The sequence below is a fragment of the Petaurus breviceps genome, unplaced genomic scaffold, assembly GCF_028583685.1.
Source record: "Petaurus breviceps papuanus isolate PSGF00001 unplaced genomic scaffold, PetGlider_PUasm1.0 90702, whole genome shotgun sequence".
Taxonomy (NCBI): domain Eukaryota; kingdom Metazoa; phylum Chordata; class Mammalia; order Diprotodontia; family Petauridae; genus Petaurus; species Petaurus breviceps.
This window is the reverse complement of record NW_027187317.1, coordinates 7,447,147-7,464,479: the sequence shown is the minus strand read 5'-3', so window position 1 is coordinate 7,464,479 and position 17,333 is coordinate 7,447,147. Positions and strand designations below refer to the sequence as shown.

General features: G+C 36.4%; 1 protein-coding gene across 1 annotated transcript in view; it reads right to left on the bottom strand.

Moving 5' to 3' along the window:
- Positions 1-17,333, bottom strand: part of USH2A (usherin) — a 1,033,591-nt gene that overhangs the window by 434,073 nt on the left and 582,185 nt on the right. The window contains exon 38 of the mRNA XM_069066041.1: positions 4,183-4,362. Coding sequence (XP_068922142.1) covers positions 4,183-4,362 — 180 coding nt within the window. The remainder of the gene's footprint in view (positions 1-4,182; positions 4,363-17,333) is intronic.

Sequence of the window (17,333 nt, the reverse complement as noted above, 5' to 3'; positions counted from 1 at the left end):
GTGACAGAGAGAGACAGAGACAGAGAGAGATGGGGGGATGGAGAGGGGGAGGTAGAGAGAGAGGGAAGGAGAGAGAATGAAAAAATAGAAGAGAATGCGAAATATCTCATAAGAAAAACAACTGATCTGGAGAACAGATCATGAATAGAAAACATAAGAATAATCAGACTACATGAAAGCTATCATCAAAAATAGAATCTTGATATAATAATACAAGAAACAATTAAAGAAAATTGTCCTTGAAGCATTAGAATAAGAGGAGGAAGTAGAAATAATAATAAAAAAACATCTACCGATCACCACCTGGAATAGATCCTACAAAGACAACCTACAGGAATATCATAGTCAAATTCCAAAATCCCCAGCTCAGGGATAAAATGTTATCAGCAACAAGAAAAAAAATTAAATATGGTGGATCCACAATTAGAAACACACAAGACCTACCAGCAGCTACACTAAATGACTGCAGGTCTTGGAAAAATGTATAATGAAGAACAAAAGAACTGGGGTTCTGGTCAAATATATCATACTCAGCAAAGCTAAGCATAATCCTGAATTTTTTTTATTTTCTTATTTTGTACTTTTTTAGTTTTATTATTTAAGTTTGTTTCTTCTTTTCTTATGCTATATTTGTTTAAAGTAAAAACAAAAGCCTACTAAAAATATTAGTCTACACCACCCCATTCCCTTTGTGAGAAGTAGTTCAATGGACTTGTATTGACAAGTAGACTTGGAGATTTTCTTGGAAGAGCTATAACAAACTAGGCCCATAGTCAAATATGTAACTTTAATTGACTTAATTAGTTCTGTAGTACTACCAATAAAGCTTTAAAAAATCTCTAAGATACATCTCTACAGAAATGAAATTGTGTAATAACAGAATTTTCATCTCCATTTTCCAAGAAACTCATGCAAACCCAAGCTGTCTCAAAATTGAGGAAAGAGATCTCACATATAATGTGACAAAGATTAGATTTCTTTTTACAAAAATAGTTTCTTTATCATTTCAAAGTGAAAATAAGGCTATAGATATAAAAATTTAGAAAACTGCTGTCTAAGAGTGATCCATTGGATAACTTTGAGGTCATCTAGTTGAATACCCTGAATTTATACATGTGAAAGCAGAGAGTCAGAAATGCTAATTGACTGTAAAATATTTTATTAGTATTACTAAAATCATATTTGAATTTAGATCCAATGATTCTATAATCAAGGTTCTTTCCACCCTACCACATTGTCTTTTGCCAAGAGAAGGTATCATTCCACAGTTGACCATTTAGTGTAACCTAGCTATTCATTGCACTATCCCTAGCCAATCCTATGTGCAAGATTTAAAATTATGAGTATAAATAGTGCAGTTAGATGCCAAGTGTCTATCTACATTTAAAAAATTAAAATCCACATTATTTTTGAAGAAAATTATAGGAAAGCATCTACTTGGCACAGCAGAGACCCTCCTTCCTCCACAATTGTCAGCTCTGGCTCCCCAGCAACCATGTCAAAGGAATACACAGTTGGCATTGATCTTGGCATTTATTACTGTGTGGGACTCTTACAACATGGGAAAGTGCAGATCATTGCTAATGACCAAGGAAACAAGATCACCCCAAGCTACGTTGCCATCACTAACACAGAACATTTAATTGGTGATGCTGCAAAGAATCAAATTGCAATGAAACCCACCAACACAGTTTTTTATACCAAACATCTGATTGGTCACAGATTTGATGATGCAGCTATATACAGTTAGACATGAAGTATTAGTTTCTTATGGTGGTAAATGACATAGGCAGACCTAAGGTCCAAGTGGAGTACAAAGGGGAGACCAAAGATTTCTATTCAGAAGTACCTTAAATAGTCTTGACCAAGATGAAAGAAACTGCTAAAGCTTACTTTGGGAAGACTGTCACAGTGCCTATTTCAATGTTTCCCAAAGTTAGGCCACCAAATATGCTAGAACCATCACTGATCTCATTGTGCTTTGAATCATCAATGAATCGCCTGATGCTGCTATTGCTTAGGACTTGCACAAAAAAGTTTAGGGCCAAGAGAAATGTGTCATTATTTGACCTTGGAGGTGGTACTTTTGATATCTCTCATTTTACCACTGAAGATGGCATCTTTGAGGTCACATCCACAGTTGGGGACACCCACTTGGGTGGGGAGGACTTTGACAACTGCATCATCAACCATTTCATTGCCAAGTTCAAGCAAAAGCACAAGAAGGACATCAATGAAACCAAGAGGACTGTTTACCATCTGCATACCAGTTGTGAACATGCAAAGACTAGCCTTTCTTCCAGCACAAGTATTGTACTGTATTGTATTGTATTCCAGGCAAGTATTGAGATTGACTCCCTCTATTAAGGTTTTGACTACTATACTTCCATCACCTGAGCCTGTTTCAAAGAACTGAATGTAGATCTCTTCTGTAGCACACTGGAACCTGTGGAAAATGCCTTAAAAGATGCCAAGCTTGATAAATCACAGATTCATGGAATCATCCTGGTAAGGTTCCACGTATATCCCCCAAATCAAGGCATTTCAGCAAGACTTCTTCAATGGCAAGGAGCTCAACAAAAGTATCAATCTTGATGAGACTTTTGCATATGGTATAGCTGCCCAGGCTGCCACTTTGGAGATGAATCTGAGAATGTGTAGGACTTGCTGTTGTCAGATGTCACTTTTCTTTCCCTTGTAATTGAAAGTGTTGATGATGTTATGACAGTTCTGATCAAACATAATACCATCATCCCCACTAAGCAGACGTGGATCTCTACCAACTATTCAGACAACCAGTCTGGTTGGCAAATTTGAGCTCACAGAAATCCCCCTAATCCCCCAGCACCTAGGGGGTGTTCCTCACATTGAAGTAACATTTGACATTGACAAAAATATCATCCTCAATGTTTCGGCCAGGGATAAGAACAAAGGTCAGAAGAACAAGATCACCATCACCAATGACAAAGGTCATCTGAGCAAAGAAGACACTGAGTGTATGGTCCAAGAGACTGAGAAATATAAGGCTGAATGTGAGAAGCAGAGAGACAATGGTATCTTCCAAGAATTCTTTTGAATCTTATGCTTTTAACATGAAGGCTATCACAGCGGATAAAAAAAAATAAACTGAAAGGTAAAATTAGTGATGAAGACAAACAGATAATCTTTGACAAATATAATGAAATTATCAGCTGGCTGGATAAGAACCAGACTGCTGAGAAGCAAGAATTTGAGCATCAGTAGAAAGAAGTGGAGAAAACCTGCAACCCTATCATTACTAAGTTGTACCAGAGTGCAAGGGCCATGCCAAGAGGCATGCTTGGTGGGTTTCCAGGGGTGGAGCAGCCCCATCTGATGGTGGTTCTTCTGGATCAACCAATGAAGAGGTCAACTAAACTCACCAGAAGAAAGATCATTTCACACAGCTTTACAAAAATTGAAGGACTCAAAGTTATAGCCAAGGCAATAGCAGTTTAAAAGTAACATGCTACCGTGTAGATATGGGCATTAGGATGTGTGCAGAGAGAGAGAGAGAAGTGAACATCACTGCATTTTATCAGTACTGTAAACAAGTGGAAATGCAATTCTTGCCCTGGAGAATAAAATCTATTTAAAATTGGCACCATAAAAAAAAATGATAGGAAAGACGTCAGGAAGCCAGGATGGAATGCCTCTTCCATTCCCTCCCTCTTCATTTAAATAAAAAAGGGATGAACCTAATATACTGTTACCTTCTGAGGGAGAGACACACCCTTTGTGAGAAGTAGGGATTGCCTGCCTCCTAGCTCAGGAAACTTTGCATTGATTTCTCAACTTGTAGAGGCAACACCTAAGATAATTCAAAAAGCAAAAGCTAACCCTTGTTTTAGGAGCAGCTTGCCTCTCTGTAGCTACTTTACAATGTCTGTTTGACTTCATGGCAGTCTCACAAAGTGTTAAATCAGTCAATCTATCTCTCTCCCTCTCCCTCATGCACACACACACATAACACACACAATTGATAGGCAATACTAATTTTAAAAATGAAACAATTTTGTAAGCAAAAGGTACAACCAGCAACACAAATAAATTGTCTCTAAATTCAAAATAATGACACTTAATAATAAACAAGGTGATTAAAAGATAATTGGCTCCAGTGCATTTGTAAAATTAGAGAAACAACATTTTATTTCACATGCTTACCCCCTGGAGGCATGATGATTGTTACAGGATCACTTATCACACTGCCTTGGCTATTTGATGCATTCACTTGCACAGTGTAGTTAGAAAATGGAACCAATCCACTAATGGACACCCACAGGTTAGCTTCTTCAGTGCGGTGCAAAATTTGTGTGTCATTCTGAAGAGTGGAGTTGGATTTGACTGTTGAAAGAAATATGAAAAGCTATTTATTAGTACATTTTTACTTTGTAAGGATTAGCTGAGACATTGTATGTAAAGCATCTGCAGGCTTTAAAGTACTATGTAAATACTGGTTATTGTTACTGGATAGTATAAATATAAAATGTAAGTCACATCCATGCATCTTGACTACACCATGGTCAAGTTCAGATTTTTTACTGCTTTATAATTAGCTCTGAAGGAGCCAAATGGTTTAAACTCAGTAGGCTTTAATTAAGCAACTAATTTCTGCAAGGCAGTAGGGATACAAAGAGCAGATTTTAAGATATTCTCTGCCCTCAAGGAACTTACATTCTCCTTGGGGATACCAGAAGTAATCAGAGCACAAAGATCGTTAATGACTAGGGGGATGAAGAAAGGTTTCTCACAGGAGGTGGGGCTTGAGATGAGCTCTGACGGAAGCTAAGGAGTATAAATGGGGAGGTGAGGAAGGAGTTTCTTCTGGGCATGTGGGATCAAACTAGTATGAACTGGTTTGCCATCTATAACTAATATATTTAGGTTGATTATTAAAATATTTTATGATTTCAGTCATGAAAGAGAATAATAATGGTAGCTCACTTTTATCTAGTTTTAAAGTTTACAAAGTATTTTCTCCTTATGATAAGGAGATAAGCAATATCATTACTCTCATTTTATAGATGATGGAACTGAGTTTAAATATATCAAGCACCTGACTCATGGTCAAACTATGGTGGCTCACAAATACAGTAATACATATGATAAAGTCCAACTCCAATTCCTCATTGCATAATAGAGAGGAACCTAATTTATTTTTTGGAGGGGCAATTAGGGTTGAGTGACTTGCCCAAGGTCACACGTCCAGTAGATGTTAAGTTTCTGAGGCCACATTTGAACTCAGGTCCTCCTGACTCCAGGGGCAGTGCTCTATTCACTGTACCACCTAGCTGCCCAGGAACTGAATTTTTAAAAAATGCTAAGGGAGGAAAACCTCTGATATTAGCTGGCAAACTAGAAATGTTTCAAGTATGGGCCTGACCACAGGGCTAGAATCTTCTGCTTGTGCACCAGTCCAGCAAAGTTCATTAAAATAATATTGGTTATTATGAGTAATAATTTATTAGAGCATAAAAATTTACAAAGACCACAATCAAAGAACAGAGGAGTTCGAAGCTTCATTGATGAAGAGATTGCACTGACAAAGTCATGACTCCTTGAAGTACTGACATTAGTATAAATATAACTGCAAACTCTAAAAAGGTTTTATGATACCCATATTATGAACATCATAATATAAGTATATAACACATTGAACATGGCTATAAGTTGATTGCTAGAATTTTTTTTTTATATTGTAAGTTTGTATTTTCACAGTTCTACTTTAAGTTTCCATTTTTGTGTATCCATTGGTAATTTGCCTTGGTAGATTTGATGTTGATAGTATAGGGAGGGACAAAGCAAATACCCTTTCTGTTTCCAGTAGAATATTTCTATACATAAAGGTCATAAATTTAGAGTTGGAAGGGATGGTAGAGCCATCTACTTCAACCCCCTCATTTTGCAGATGAGGATATTTCAGGTCAGACGGGTTAAGTGATCAAATATCTTGTAAGTGAAAAGGATTTGAATTCAGCTCCTCAGACCAAAATTAATGCATTACAGATGATATTTTGAAATTATTATGCTCATTGTTATGCATTTCTTTTTGTAGAAAGATATTAGTTATGCACCACCCTAAGCAAGCTCAATATTTAATTATTCTATTCCAAAGCCTTGGGCAACAAGGTGATACAGTGGATAGAGTTCCTGGCCTGGAGGCAGGAAAAGTCATCTTCCTGAGTACAAATCCAGCCTCAGATAGTTACTAGCTTTGTGACCCTGGTTAAATCACTTTACCCTATTTGCCTCAGCTTCCTCATCTGTAAAATTAGCCGGAGAAGGAAATGGTAAAGCATGCAGAATCCCCCAAACGGAGTCACAAATAGTTGGACACAGCTGAAAAATGACTGAACATTCCAAAGCCTCTCTTTCATAATTCTCTCTTTTAGTTGGGACTGAACAGGTAAATCCATACAATGGAGACAGTGTTGAAAAGTAAATTTAGCTATTTAAAATTCTTGCTAACCCTCTATGGCTTCAGAAAGCTTACAGACATATTCATAAGGGGAGATGTTCAGCTTATACATACATGACTCTATGAAATTAAAGAATATTTGTTCTCATATTCTCTCCCTTCTCTCTACTCCACCCCCACCATAAAGATATTAAGGTTAAGACTAAGCAAGTCTAGGTAAAGTTGAGATTAATATGGTTCATCCTCTAAAAAGAGAAGATAAGGATTCCTATATTTCTGTATTATAAAATGTAATCTTGTCTACAATAGTTAATAATATGTTTTCCTAACAAATAGCTTGACTTTACTTTAGGAATCATATCCTATTGTGAAAAGATTTATGTGAAGCAAAAAAAAAAGTAAAATGAATTGACTTCTCCATAAATTATCATTTCAGAGATATATTTCTACTAAACACCTTCAGTTTGGGTATATAATAATAAAGATAAACCTTATAAACCCTAATGGTCCTTTCCAATAGCAAACCACTTTTGTCAAGGACTTTCTCTGTGCAGATCTCTCTTCCCTATTTTTACCTCTCCTCCACATATACTTTGTAAGGAAAATTAACCAATAAACAATGAATACATGTGATTTTTGCTCCCCCTTCTTCCTAAAAAAATTATTTTACTAACAAATAAGATATTCCAATATTCAAAATGAATCACAGCTGTAATCTATTTAATGTGGGAAAATAACTGTTCTGTGCACATATGCTCAAAGGAAATGTAAATCTTATATCAACAAATAGTTATGAATCAGTATTTTATGTAACACAGCATTTGCTAAAGTTAATATTTTATCACAACTTAGGAAATACACAATAATAATTGCTTCCAAATAAGCAATTTTATGACTACAAAGTGACCCATTAAGCACAGTGCTGTCCTATGTTTTACCCTATCACCATGCACTGCTCAGTTCATGTTCTATGCCCTTATATATTGTCAGTTGCAATTCCTAGGTTCTTTAATCAGCAAAGTAGCACTACCCTAATACCTTCCACTTTATCAAAGAAAAGATATTCCATTAATTATATATCATATACTCCAAAAGGAAGACCAATGATACAAATGACAGAATCACAGAATCTTAGAGATGGGAGGGACCTTAGTAACCAACTAAGCCAACATACACTCAGAAAGGAATCCCCACTAGGCATATCAAACAAATAGCCCTCCATTCTCAGATTGAAGAGTTTCCATAAAAAGGGTACTGCTCCCTCTGAGGCAGGTCCTTACACTTTGGGAATGTACTAATTATAAAGATGTTTTCCTGAACATCAAGCCTAAGTCTACCTCTTTGTAACTTCCACCCAAGGCTCCTGGTTCTAGGATCAAACACATCACACATGCAACTACTTGAACATAGCTGTCATATCCTCCTTGACTTTTCTATGGTACTCTAAATGTCCCAGTTTTTTCAACCAAATCCTCACAATATAGACTCAAGAAATTTTATCATACAGGCTGTCCATCTGTGAATTACCTTTCAGCTATCAATGTCCTTCTTAAAAGGTGCCCAGATCAAAATATACTATTACTAAAGGTGTAATCTGACCACTACTAGCATGGTTAATCCATCCTTATTCCTATAATCTATTCCTTTCTTAATGCAATCAAAGATCACATTAAAATTTAACATCACAACATCTGACATATATTTAGCTTGCTATCCACTAAATCCCCTAGATCTTTTCCACACTGCTGTCTAACCATGCCTTTACCCATAACAATATGAATTTGTGAAGCTGATTTTTTTAGTACAAGACTAAATTATCTTAGCTGAATTTCATTTTATTACATTTAGACCAGTGTTTAAGCCTATCAAGGTATTTTTGGATCCTGACTGACATCCAGGTTCATTTGTTTGTTTTTACAGAATACTATTTTTTCCCCAGTTATGTCAAGAAAAATTTTAGCTTTCATTTTTACAAGATTTTGAGTTCCAAATTTTTCTCCCCTCCCCTCTTCTGAAAATGGAAGGCAGTTTGATATACACGTGCTATCATGTAAAAATATTTCTTTTTTTTTTTGCATTTTGGAGGGCAATTGGGGTTGTGACTTGCCCAAAGTCACACAGCTAGTATTGTGTCAAGTGTCTGAGGTCAGATTTGAACTCAGGTCCTCCTGCCACCAGGGCCGGTGCTCTATTCACTGCACCACCTAGACACCCCTAAAAGTATTTCCATATTAGTCAGAGTTTCTATGGAAGAAAGATCAAAAGGGAGGGGGGGGGATCATGAGAAAGAATAAAGTAGGGAAAAAAGATGCTTCAATCTGCATTCAGAGTTCCTCAGTTCTTTAAATGCCAATATATCTTTAAGTGGACAGCATTTTCCTTCCTGAGTCCTTACTATTCATATTGTATCATTGTGTTGCCAAGAAGAGCTGGGTTCTTCATAGTTGATCATCACGCAATGTCAATGTTTTCCTGACTTTGCTCATTTCACTTTGCTTCAGTTCATACAAGTCTTTACAGGTTTTTTTTTTTCAAATCTTCCTGTTCATTATTTCTTATTACATAATAATATTCCATTACATTTGTATATCACAGCTTGTTCAGCCATTCCCCGATTGATGGGCATCCAATCAATTTGTAATATTTTGCCACCACAAAAAGGACTGTTATAAATATTTTTGCACAAGTAGGAACTTCCCCACCCCACCCCACCCCCTTTTTAAAAATATCTTTGGAATATAGACCTAGTAGTGGTGTTGCTGGATAAAAGGGCACACACAGTTTGATTGCCCTTTGGGCATAATTTCAAATTACTCTCCAGAATGGTTGGATCAGTTCACAATTCCACCAATAGTGTGTCCAATTTTCCAACAACTTCTCTAGCATTAAGCATTTTCCTCCTCTGTCATGTTAGCCAATCTGATAGGCTTGAGGTAGTACCTCAGAGTTATTTTAATTTGTATTTCTCTAATCAAAAGTGATTTAGAGTACTTTTTCACATACCTAGATTGCTTTGATTTTTTTCATCTGAAAATTGCCTCTTCATATTCTTTGACCATTTAGCAATTGGGGAATGGCTTGCATTCTTATAAATTTGACTCAGTTCTCTATATATTTGAGAAAAGGAGCCTTTATCAGAGATACTTGTTGCAAAGATTGTTTCCCAGTTTGCTGCTTTCCTTTAGTCTTGGTTTCATTGATTTTGTTTGTGTAAAAGCTTTTAAATTTAATATAATCAAAATTATCTATTTGACATTTTGTAATGCTCTCTATCTCTTGTTTGGTCATGAATTATTCCCCTCCCCATAGATCTGACAAACAGACTATTCCTTGCTCTTCTAATTTGCCTATGATGTTGTCCTTTATGTCTAAATCATTCCAAAGATCTGTCATATCTAACTTATATTCTATTTACCTCCTTAGTTTCTTTCTAGTTTATTTGAGGGGTGGTAGTGTTGGATTTATTGAGGTCTGAGGTGGGACAGTTGAGTCCCTACTTGTATAGTTTTGCCATCTATTTCTTCCTGTAACTTGCTTTAACTTCTCCTTTAGGAATTTGGATGCTATACCACTTGATGGATTTATGTTCAGTATTAATATTGCTTCATTGTCTATTGTACCTTTTAGCAAGATGTTTCCTTTCTTATCTCTTTTAATTAGGTCTATTTCTGTTTTTACTTTTTCTGAGATAAAGATTGCTACCCTTACTTTTTTTTTTACTTAAGCTGAAGTCCCTTCTAGCCCCTTACCTTAATTCTGTGTGTTTGTCTCTCTGCTTCAAGCGTGTTTCTTTCAAACATATTGTAGAATTCTGGTTTTGATCCACTCTGCTATCTGCTTCCATTTTATGAGAGTTCATCCCATTCACAATACAGTTTTGATTTTTACCTGTGTATTTCCCTCTGTCCTATTCTTCCTCCTGTCTGTCCTCTATCTCCTTTCACCCTTTTCCTTCCTCACCAATGTTATGTTTTTGTTTACCACCTCCCCTGCTCTGCCCTCCCTTCTGTCAGTCCCCAACCCCTTTACTTGATCACCTCTCCTACTTCCCATGACTCACATTTGTGTGTGTGTGTGTTTGAAAAAAGTGGACATGGTGAAGGGGGAAAAAGAGAAATAAAACAAAAACTAAAAAATAATACCATTCTTAGCTATCTCAGGGCAGGTTCGCTAAGAATTTCATTATTAAAATTTCAAAGCAGGTATTTAAGGGATTGTTCTAGTCTCTATTGTTACAACATAATATATTGCCCAAAGTACTGGATATGAAGTTAGTAGTTTTAGTTCTATAGGAATGCTAGTTTGCAGGCTTGAACATTACTGAAATGTGGCACTTCCAAATCCAGTCCATTTATATTCAGAAGAAAAGACACAAGGATAGTATGACTATGAGAAACGTTTATGAGGAGCAGCCAAGTTCATTGGTACTGGTTTACTGATTGATTCAACAAGCACATTTAATTGGTGCTTACTGTGCAAGTAGTCCCTACCCTCCTGGAGTTTATTTTCTATTGAATGGCCACTGTAGAAAGTTTCCATTTTAGAACTGAATGGAGTACCTTACAAGTGGGGGAAGAGGGAGAGAGGCAGGGAGGGGAAGGAACAAGAATGTGGAGAGTGCGAGTGTAATGTAATGCCAAGGAAAGGCAACTTCCCAAGGTTCAAAATGCCAGCATAGGTGCTCTCCACTTTATTCAGTGACCAACCAAGAACAGAGAAGATCAAAACATGACATCATTCAAAATACAGCATTTACTAAGTGTGATTAAATAATCTCCAAGTACTACCCCACCCCAGGACCTTCCATTCATTCAATCAATTACAAAGTCCCTGTTCTAAATACTACTCCAGCCCTAGGCTCTACCTTCATTTAGTCCATCACAAAGCCCCTCTTCTCAAATGGAGATTAGTTTCCAAACATAAGTAAAATACATTCATTTGTTCAACCATAGAACACAAAAAGGTCAAAAGTTCCCCACCCCTGGATCACAATTGAATCTACCCCAGAGTTACATCAAGTTTAAGCACAGCACTTAATACCCAAATGGAGGTCTTTTCTTCATCTTGACAAGAGGCAAGTTCTCAGCAATCTTAGTTCCTGGGGAGACAAGGCTTAGCAAGGCCACAAGATACATTGCCAGTCTCTTCATTAATTCATCCTCTGTCTGCAGAACAGTCCTAGAACCCCTGAAAATATTAGCAAAACCCTCTCCCAGGATTTCTGTAAACATACAACAAGAAAATCCTTCTTCAGGGCTTCAGAACCAACAGCAAGGTTCCCAGACCCCTGCAACAACAGCACTGCCTTTCACCAGTGGACAGTATTCATTCTCTGTCTGCAGGACAGTCTCAGTAGCTCTGAACCAACAAAAAGGTTCCCAGACCCCTGCAACAACAGCACTGTCCTTCACCAGTGGACAGTATTCACTCTCTGTCTGCAGGACAGTCTCAGGAGCTCTTAGCCAACAGCCAAGTTCCAGGACTTCTTCAACAAAAGGACTGTCTTTCACCAGTGGACAAATCTGGCAAAACAACATCAAAACAGACAAAGTACCAGCAAAACAGCCATGTCTCCTCAGTCCTTGGCAGTTCTGGGGGCAGGTCTCAAAAGTCCAGGGCAATTCAAAGTGGCCCCCAGCAATCCTTCTCAGTCTCTCTCTGCCTCCACGAGGGTGCTGCTTCCAAAAAGTTCTTCTGCCTCTTTCTTGTCTCTCCAAATCTACCTCACCAGCTCCTCCCAGTTCAGGACTTTCTTTTCACATCAACAAGTCCATCCCTCAGGTGGGATTAACAAGCTCTGGGTCTTAACACAATCCATTTGAAAACCAAGCCAATACAGGGGGATCTCTATATTCCATTACTATCACAGAGAGCAAGAATGAGAAAGAGGGGGGAGAAGAAGGAAGGGGAGACAGAAAGAGACAAAGATAAAAAGAGGCAGATAATTCCTGGCCCATTGTCATCATTGTCTCATCATCATCATCATTTATATGGCACTTTAAGTTTGGCAAAGCCCTTTATGTAAGTTAGTACTCAGGAATATTGTAAAAGAGATTCATTTGTCTGATGGGGGTTTTACTTGATGATTTTAAACTGCCTTCTCTTTTAGATATTCTATGACTCTGAGTATGTAGAATGGGGAAAATAAACTAGATAAAAAAGTTGTAGAGGAAATATTAATAACAAGTTCTAACATATTCTATGAAATAGATAATTGAAAATAATACAGAATATCAAAGATATAAGGGACTTCTGAGGCCAATAACAATAATCTCTCTATAACATTCCTAAGCAGTGATCATCTAGCTTCCATTCTGAAGTCCAAACTCCGATCATCTGAGCTGTCCCAGTATATTTTGAGACAGCTCTCAAGACAGTTGGAAAAATTTTCCTAAGTTTGTATAGCAGCAAATTCCCTTGTTCTTTATTCCTGCTTCTGACCTGTGGGATCAAGCAGAATAAGTATAATTCTTCTGCTAATGGTGCATTAAATGCTTGACCTCAACTATCACTGCTTTCCTAAGCCTTCTCTTCTTTAGGATAAATATTGACAGGTTTTCAGTTGATACACATATGGTCTGATTTCATTCATTTCAACAATTAACAAGCATTTATTAAAAGTCTGCCATGAGTCAGAAACCTCAACATCCTACTTATCTACTTAGTGTTTTTAAACCACTTATTCTTTTAATCCTACTTAATGTATATTATTCATATTAGCAAGAATCCCTACTACTCGTCAATCAGTTTGATCCTATCACCTTGCATTGAGAAGTTGTTTCTGAGGAAGAAAATATGTTGGTGATGACAAAAAAAAAAAGATAACTTCAATATAGTGGCAAACAAATAATAGAAGATGTTCCCATTGGGACCATAGATAATAATATGGATTTATTTGCTATGCTAAGAATGAAAAAACAATGGCATGATCAGTGCATGATGCTCCAAAATATGTCTTGGCAAAGTATCATGACTTATTGGGAAGAAAGTATTCAGGTGAGTGATAATGTCTAAAGTGGTGATGTAAGACCAAGGGCTCATTACGCATGCATACAATACCAGTATGTCCTTTTGCAGCTGTGCTGTCCTTCCTACAAACATATTCTAACCATACAGATGCTGCTACCTTTTCGAAATTGCAATGCAGAGGAAACATATAAGGTAGCACTTTGTTCTAAGTTCCCTAGATAACAACATTAATACATGATAATTATACAATTAGTTGTAACATTAAGTTCTAGTTATAGACCAATGATTACTCAGTAATTATAAGAAGTATATAATTACTCAATAATTATGAGAAGTATGTAATTACATAACCATTTTATTCAGAGAGACAGAGAGAGGGATGGAGAGAGAGGGAGAGACACTGAATTAGCACATCTCCAAGTGACAAAGAGTAGAACAGGCCTAATGCTCAGCTCATATTTACAAACCGTGAGTAACTGACAGTGTGCGTAACCTCAATTAAACTCCATTCTCAATCTTCCAAACAAAAAATAGTTTTCAAAATAATTTCCTTCTTTGTATCAACTTCCTTCTTTGGAATTTTATCAATTTGGGATGCTGAAATCCTCAGGTAATGGAATTAGAATTCAAGTCCTTAGTTTCCTTCCTCTGAGAGAGTTGTGTTTCATTACTTTTCAATGCATCAATTTTGTTTTTCAAACAAATGCTGGAAAATGCAGCCACATTGGTTCAACCTCACAAAGTAAAAAAAAAAAAATTAAATGATAAGCATTTCATATCACAGGAGGTTGTTCCTGGCCACTAATTTCAGTCATTAACATATTTGTGAATCTTAATAGAAAGTACATTACATTTCAAGTGTATGTTTTCTCCCCTGACTTTACACCATATGCATTTCAACATGAACTTGTTCTCTTCCTTTGACTATGAACTGTGGCATAGACCTTTACTGTTCATACAGTGACCAGAGCAATAATCTCTAAGATACTAACTTTCCCATAGGGGAGAAGGCACTTTCATAGTGAGATTTTCCAAAAGGTTACTTATTCAATCAATCAGCAAGTATTTGTTAAGCATCTACTGTATGATAACTGTGTGCTAGGTGCTAAGTCTTGAAGCAATGAATAATAAATCCCTTCACAATGGTAATTAGTCCTTTTTGTGATCTTTTCCAATGCTGACCTCAGATTAATGCCTTGAGTAAAATTTCCATAATGATTGTTACTTTTAAAAGTAAGCTATTAGTGAACAACTGCATTTATGGAAAGTGTCAGATATTATGACAAGAACAGAAACTTAAAAAATAGTTCATTAGGGAAAACAAAATCTGAGAAATTAGATTCTTGCAATAACAACAACCAAAACTCTGTGGTTGAGTAGTATCCATTGTGGAGATGAGAAGAAAAATTAACATCAGGTATAAGAAATTTCCATAGTACAAATTCTCTCTCCTTGTCTCTGTCTCTTCATTGGGTAAGGGTAAAGGCAAGCATAAGACCTGTTTTTCTCCAAAGCAAGAGATGAGGACTTTAAAGTCTTTCTAAGTCTTTCAATATGTAAGAAAAGGAAAGACTTCCTTTGTGTCCATATTATAAACCAAGGTGTTAGTCCAGGTCTGAGGGCAGATGGGTAAAAGACATTCTTGACAAGGACATAGGTGAAAACAATGTTCATTTTTCACGGATCTCACCCAGGAAACTAAATCTATGTAGTTATTTTCTTTAAATATAAGGATATTTTCTAAACTTCAAAAGAGCATTAAGAAGGAGAATTTTCCTATACCATTTTCCCTCATTTGTCTCTCAAAGGAAAAAAAAAGTAAGGAAACAGGTCAAAGAAATGATGCTAATGCACATGACTATGACTATGGGACAATTTATCTTTAGTTCCACATATAGAGTGATTTAATCACCTTATAGTTATAGTTTCCTTCTTAGTACCTCTGAAAAAATATTTTTACAACCAAGATACCTGCCATCACAAGTAAGAGGTCCTCTTTGTATGTTCTTGGCATGTTTAGGAGTAAGAGGTTTGCCGTGTAAAATAGTTGGGGAAACAACTGCCCATATGCTTTATTGAACACCAATGTAAGCAGGTATGTAAAGCCCCTGGGATTTGGTGAGGTGGAAATGATTGCTGTCCTGAGCACATCTTCCTATGGGCTTCACTAGATTGAAATAATATAAATGGATATCTTTTACCATTCTTGTTATCATCATTGTCACAATAATTTTAATGCCTCATATATTCCATAATTTTTTTCTGTGTTCTGTACTGCTCTGACCTTTTCAATATTCTGTAATTTGACTGGCTGACCATTTCAGTTCTCTCCATTTTTTACAGCCTTATTAACTTGTGGGAGAGAGATGAAATGGACAACCAATCAGAATACATAATGTTGCAAAGGTCATAGTGGTACCTTATGGAATCATCACACACCAAATACTTTACGTTAGGCATTAACATTCTGATATCTTATTCATGTGACAAAGATTGTAACAAGAACAGAAAATGGCACAACATGAGTCCATTCTCATGACAAAGACTGTAATAAGAAATGACAGAGAACACACCAAATGGATTCTTGTTATCTTGTGAAGATTTTGCATGTCAGACTAGTCCCATTTTAAGTTAGCCTTTCTCTCAATCCAATTACATTTTAAGGTAGAAGAAATATTAACTAATTTCCCCTCTAAATGGGAAAAGCTATATTTTTTTTCTCTACTGAGGCATCAATTCAAGTATCTGTGCTGCCACAGAGATCTGCCAACAGCAAAGTTCCTAGAAGGAAATGGAATATGGAAGATTGGGGGAAGATGAGAAATGAACCCCCAACAAATAATCATGCCCAGAGGACTGGAGATAGTTGAAATCCCATTAATTCAAACTTTATTTCATTTTGTTGTTATTGTTTAGTCATTTCCATCATGTCTGACTTTTTGTGACCTCATTTGGGGTTTTCTTGGCATTTGGTTTTGCCATTTTCCTTCTCCAGCTCATTTTACAGATGAAGAAAACAGAGGCAAACAGGGTTAAGTGACTTACTCAGGGTCACACAGCTAGTATGTGTCTGAGGCCAGATTTGAACTCAGGAAGAGAAGCTTTCCTGACTCCAAATCCAGCACTCTTATCAACTGTGGCACCTAGCTGTCCTTCATTTTATTTAACCTTCATTAAAATGTTCTTCAAGTTTTTCCTAAACAACAGGCATAAATTAAGTCTAAACCATTTATACATGGAAGGGTGGGGAAGTGGAGGAGCAGGGTGTATTACTTTGACGGAGAGAGGACTCATCTCAGCAGGTAATGCAGTTAAAAACATAAAATAGGGATCTTTCAGAAAAAGCATTTTGGAATCTATGATTTAAAATTTTGCTGACAACTCAAACTTTCAGCAAAATTCAAATTGTGTTTATACATCTCTTTAAAACAGAAGTTCACACTTACCAAATACTCAGTGTGCAGTTAAGATAAAAGTAGAATATATATTCTGTAAAATACTTGGATATTTAAGGAGAGATATTCTTGGTATGTTCTTTCAATGAAAATATTTCTTTCTGTTATTGTAATTATGATAGTAGCCATTTTAATAAGACATCATTTGGTAAAAGCTAGAACTCCACAAGTTTGTTTTCAAATTATACATATCATATTTCTAATTACTTTATTCAGTAGCAAAATATTACATCATAACACAGTATTAACTTCACAGTGGTTGATTCCACCCACTCATAAGGTATAACCTTATGGATGGAGGAAGGTCTTGTGCTAGGAATGCTCCACTTTTTCTGGCAACCTGCTACACTGAAAAGAGCACAAAGTTCTTAGGTGAGAAGCTGATTCAAGGGTTAAATAATTGGGCCTTCCATTTATTTGTGTATTCGTAAACTAGCCAGCTCACTTCTCTGACCCACCACTGCCTAATCTGT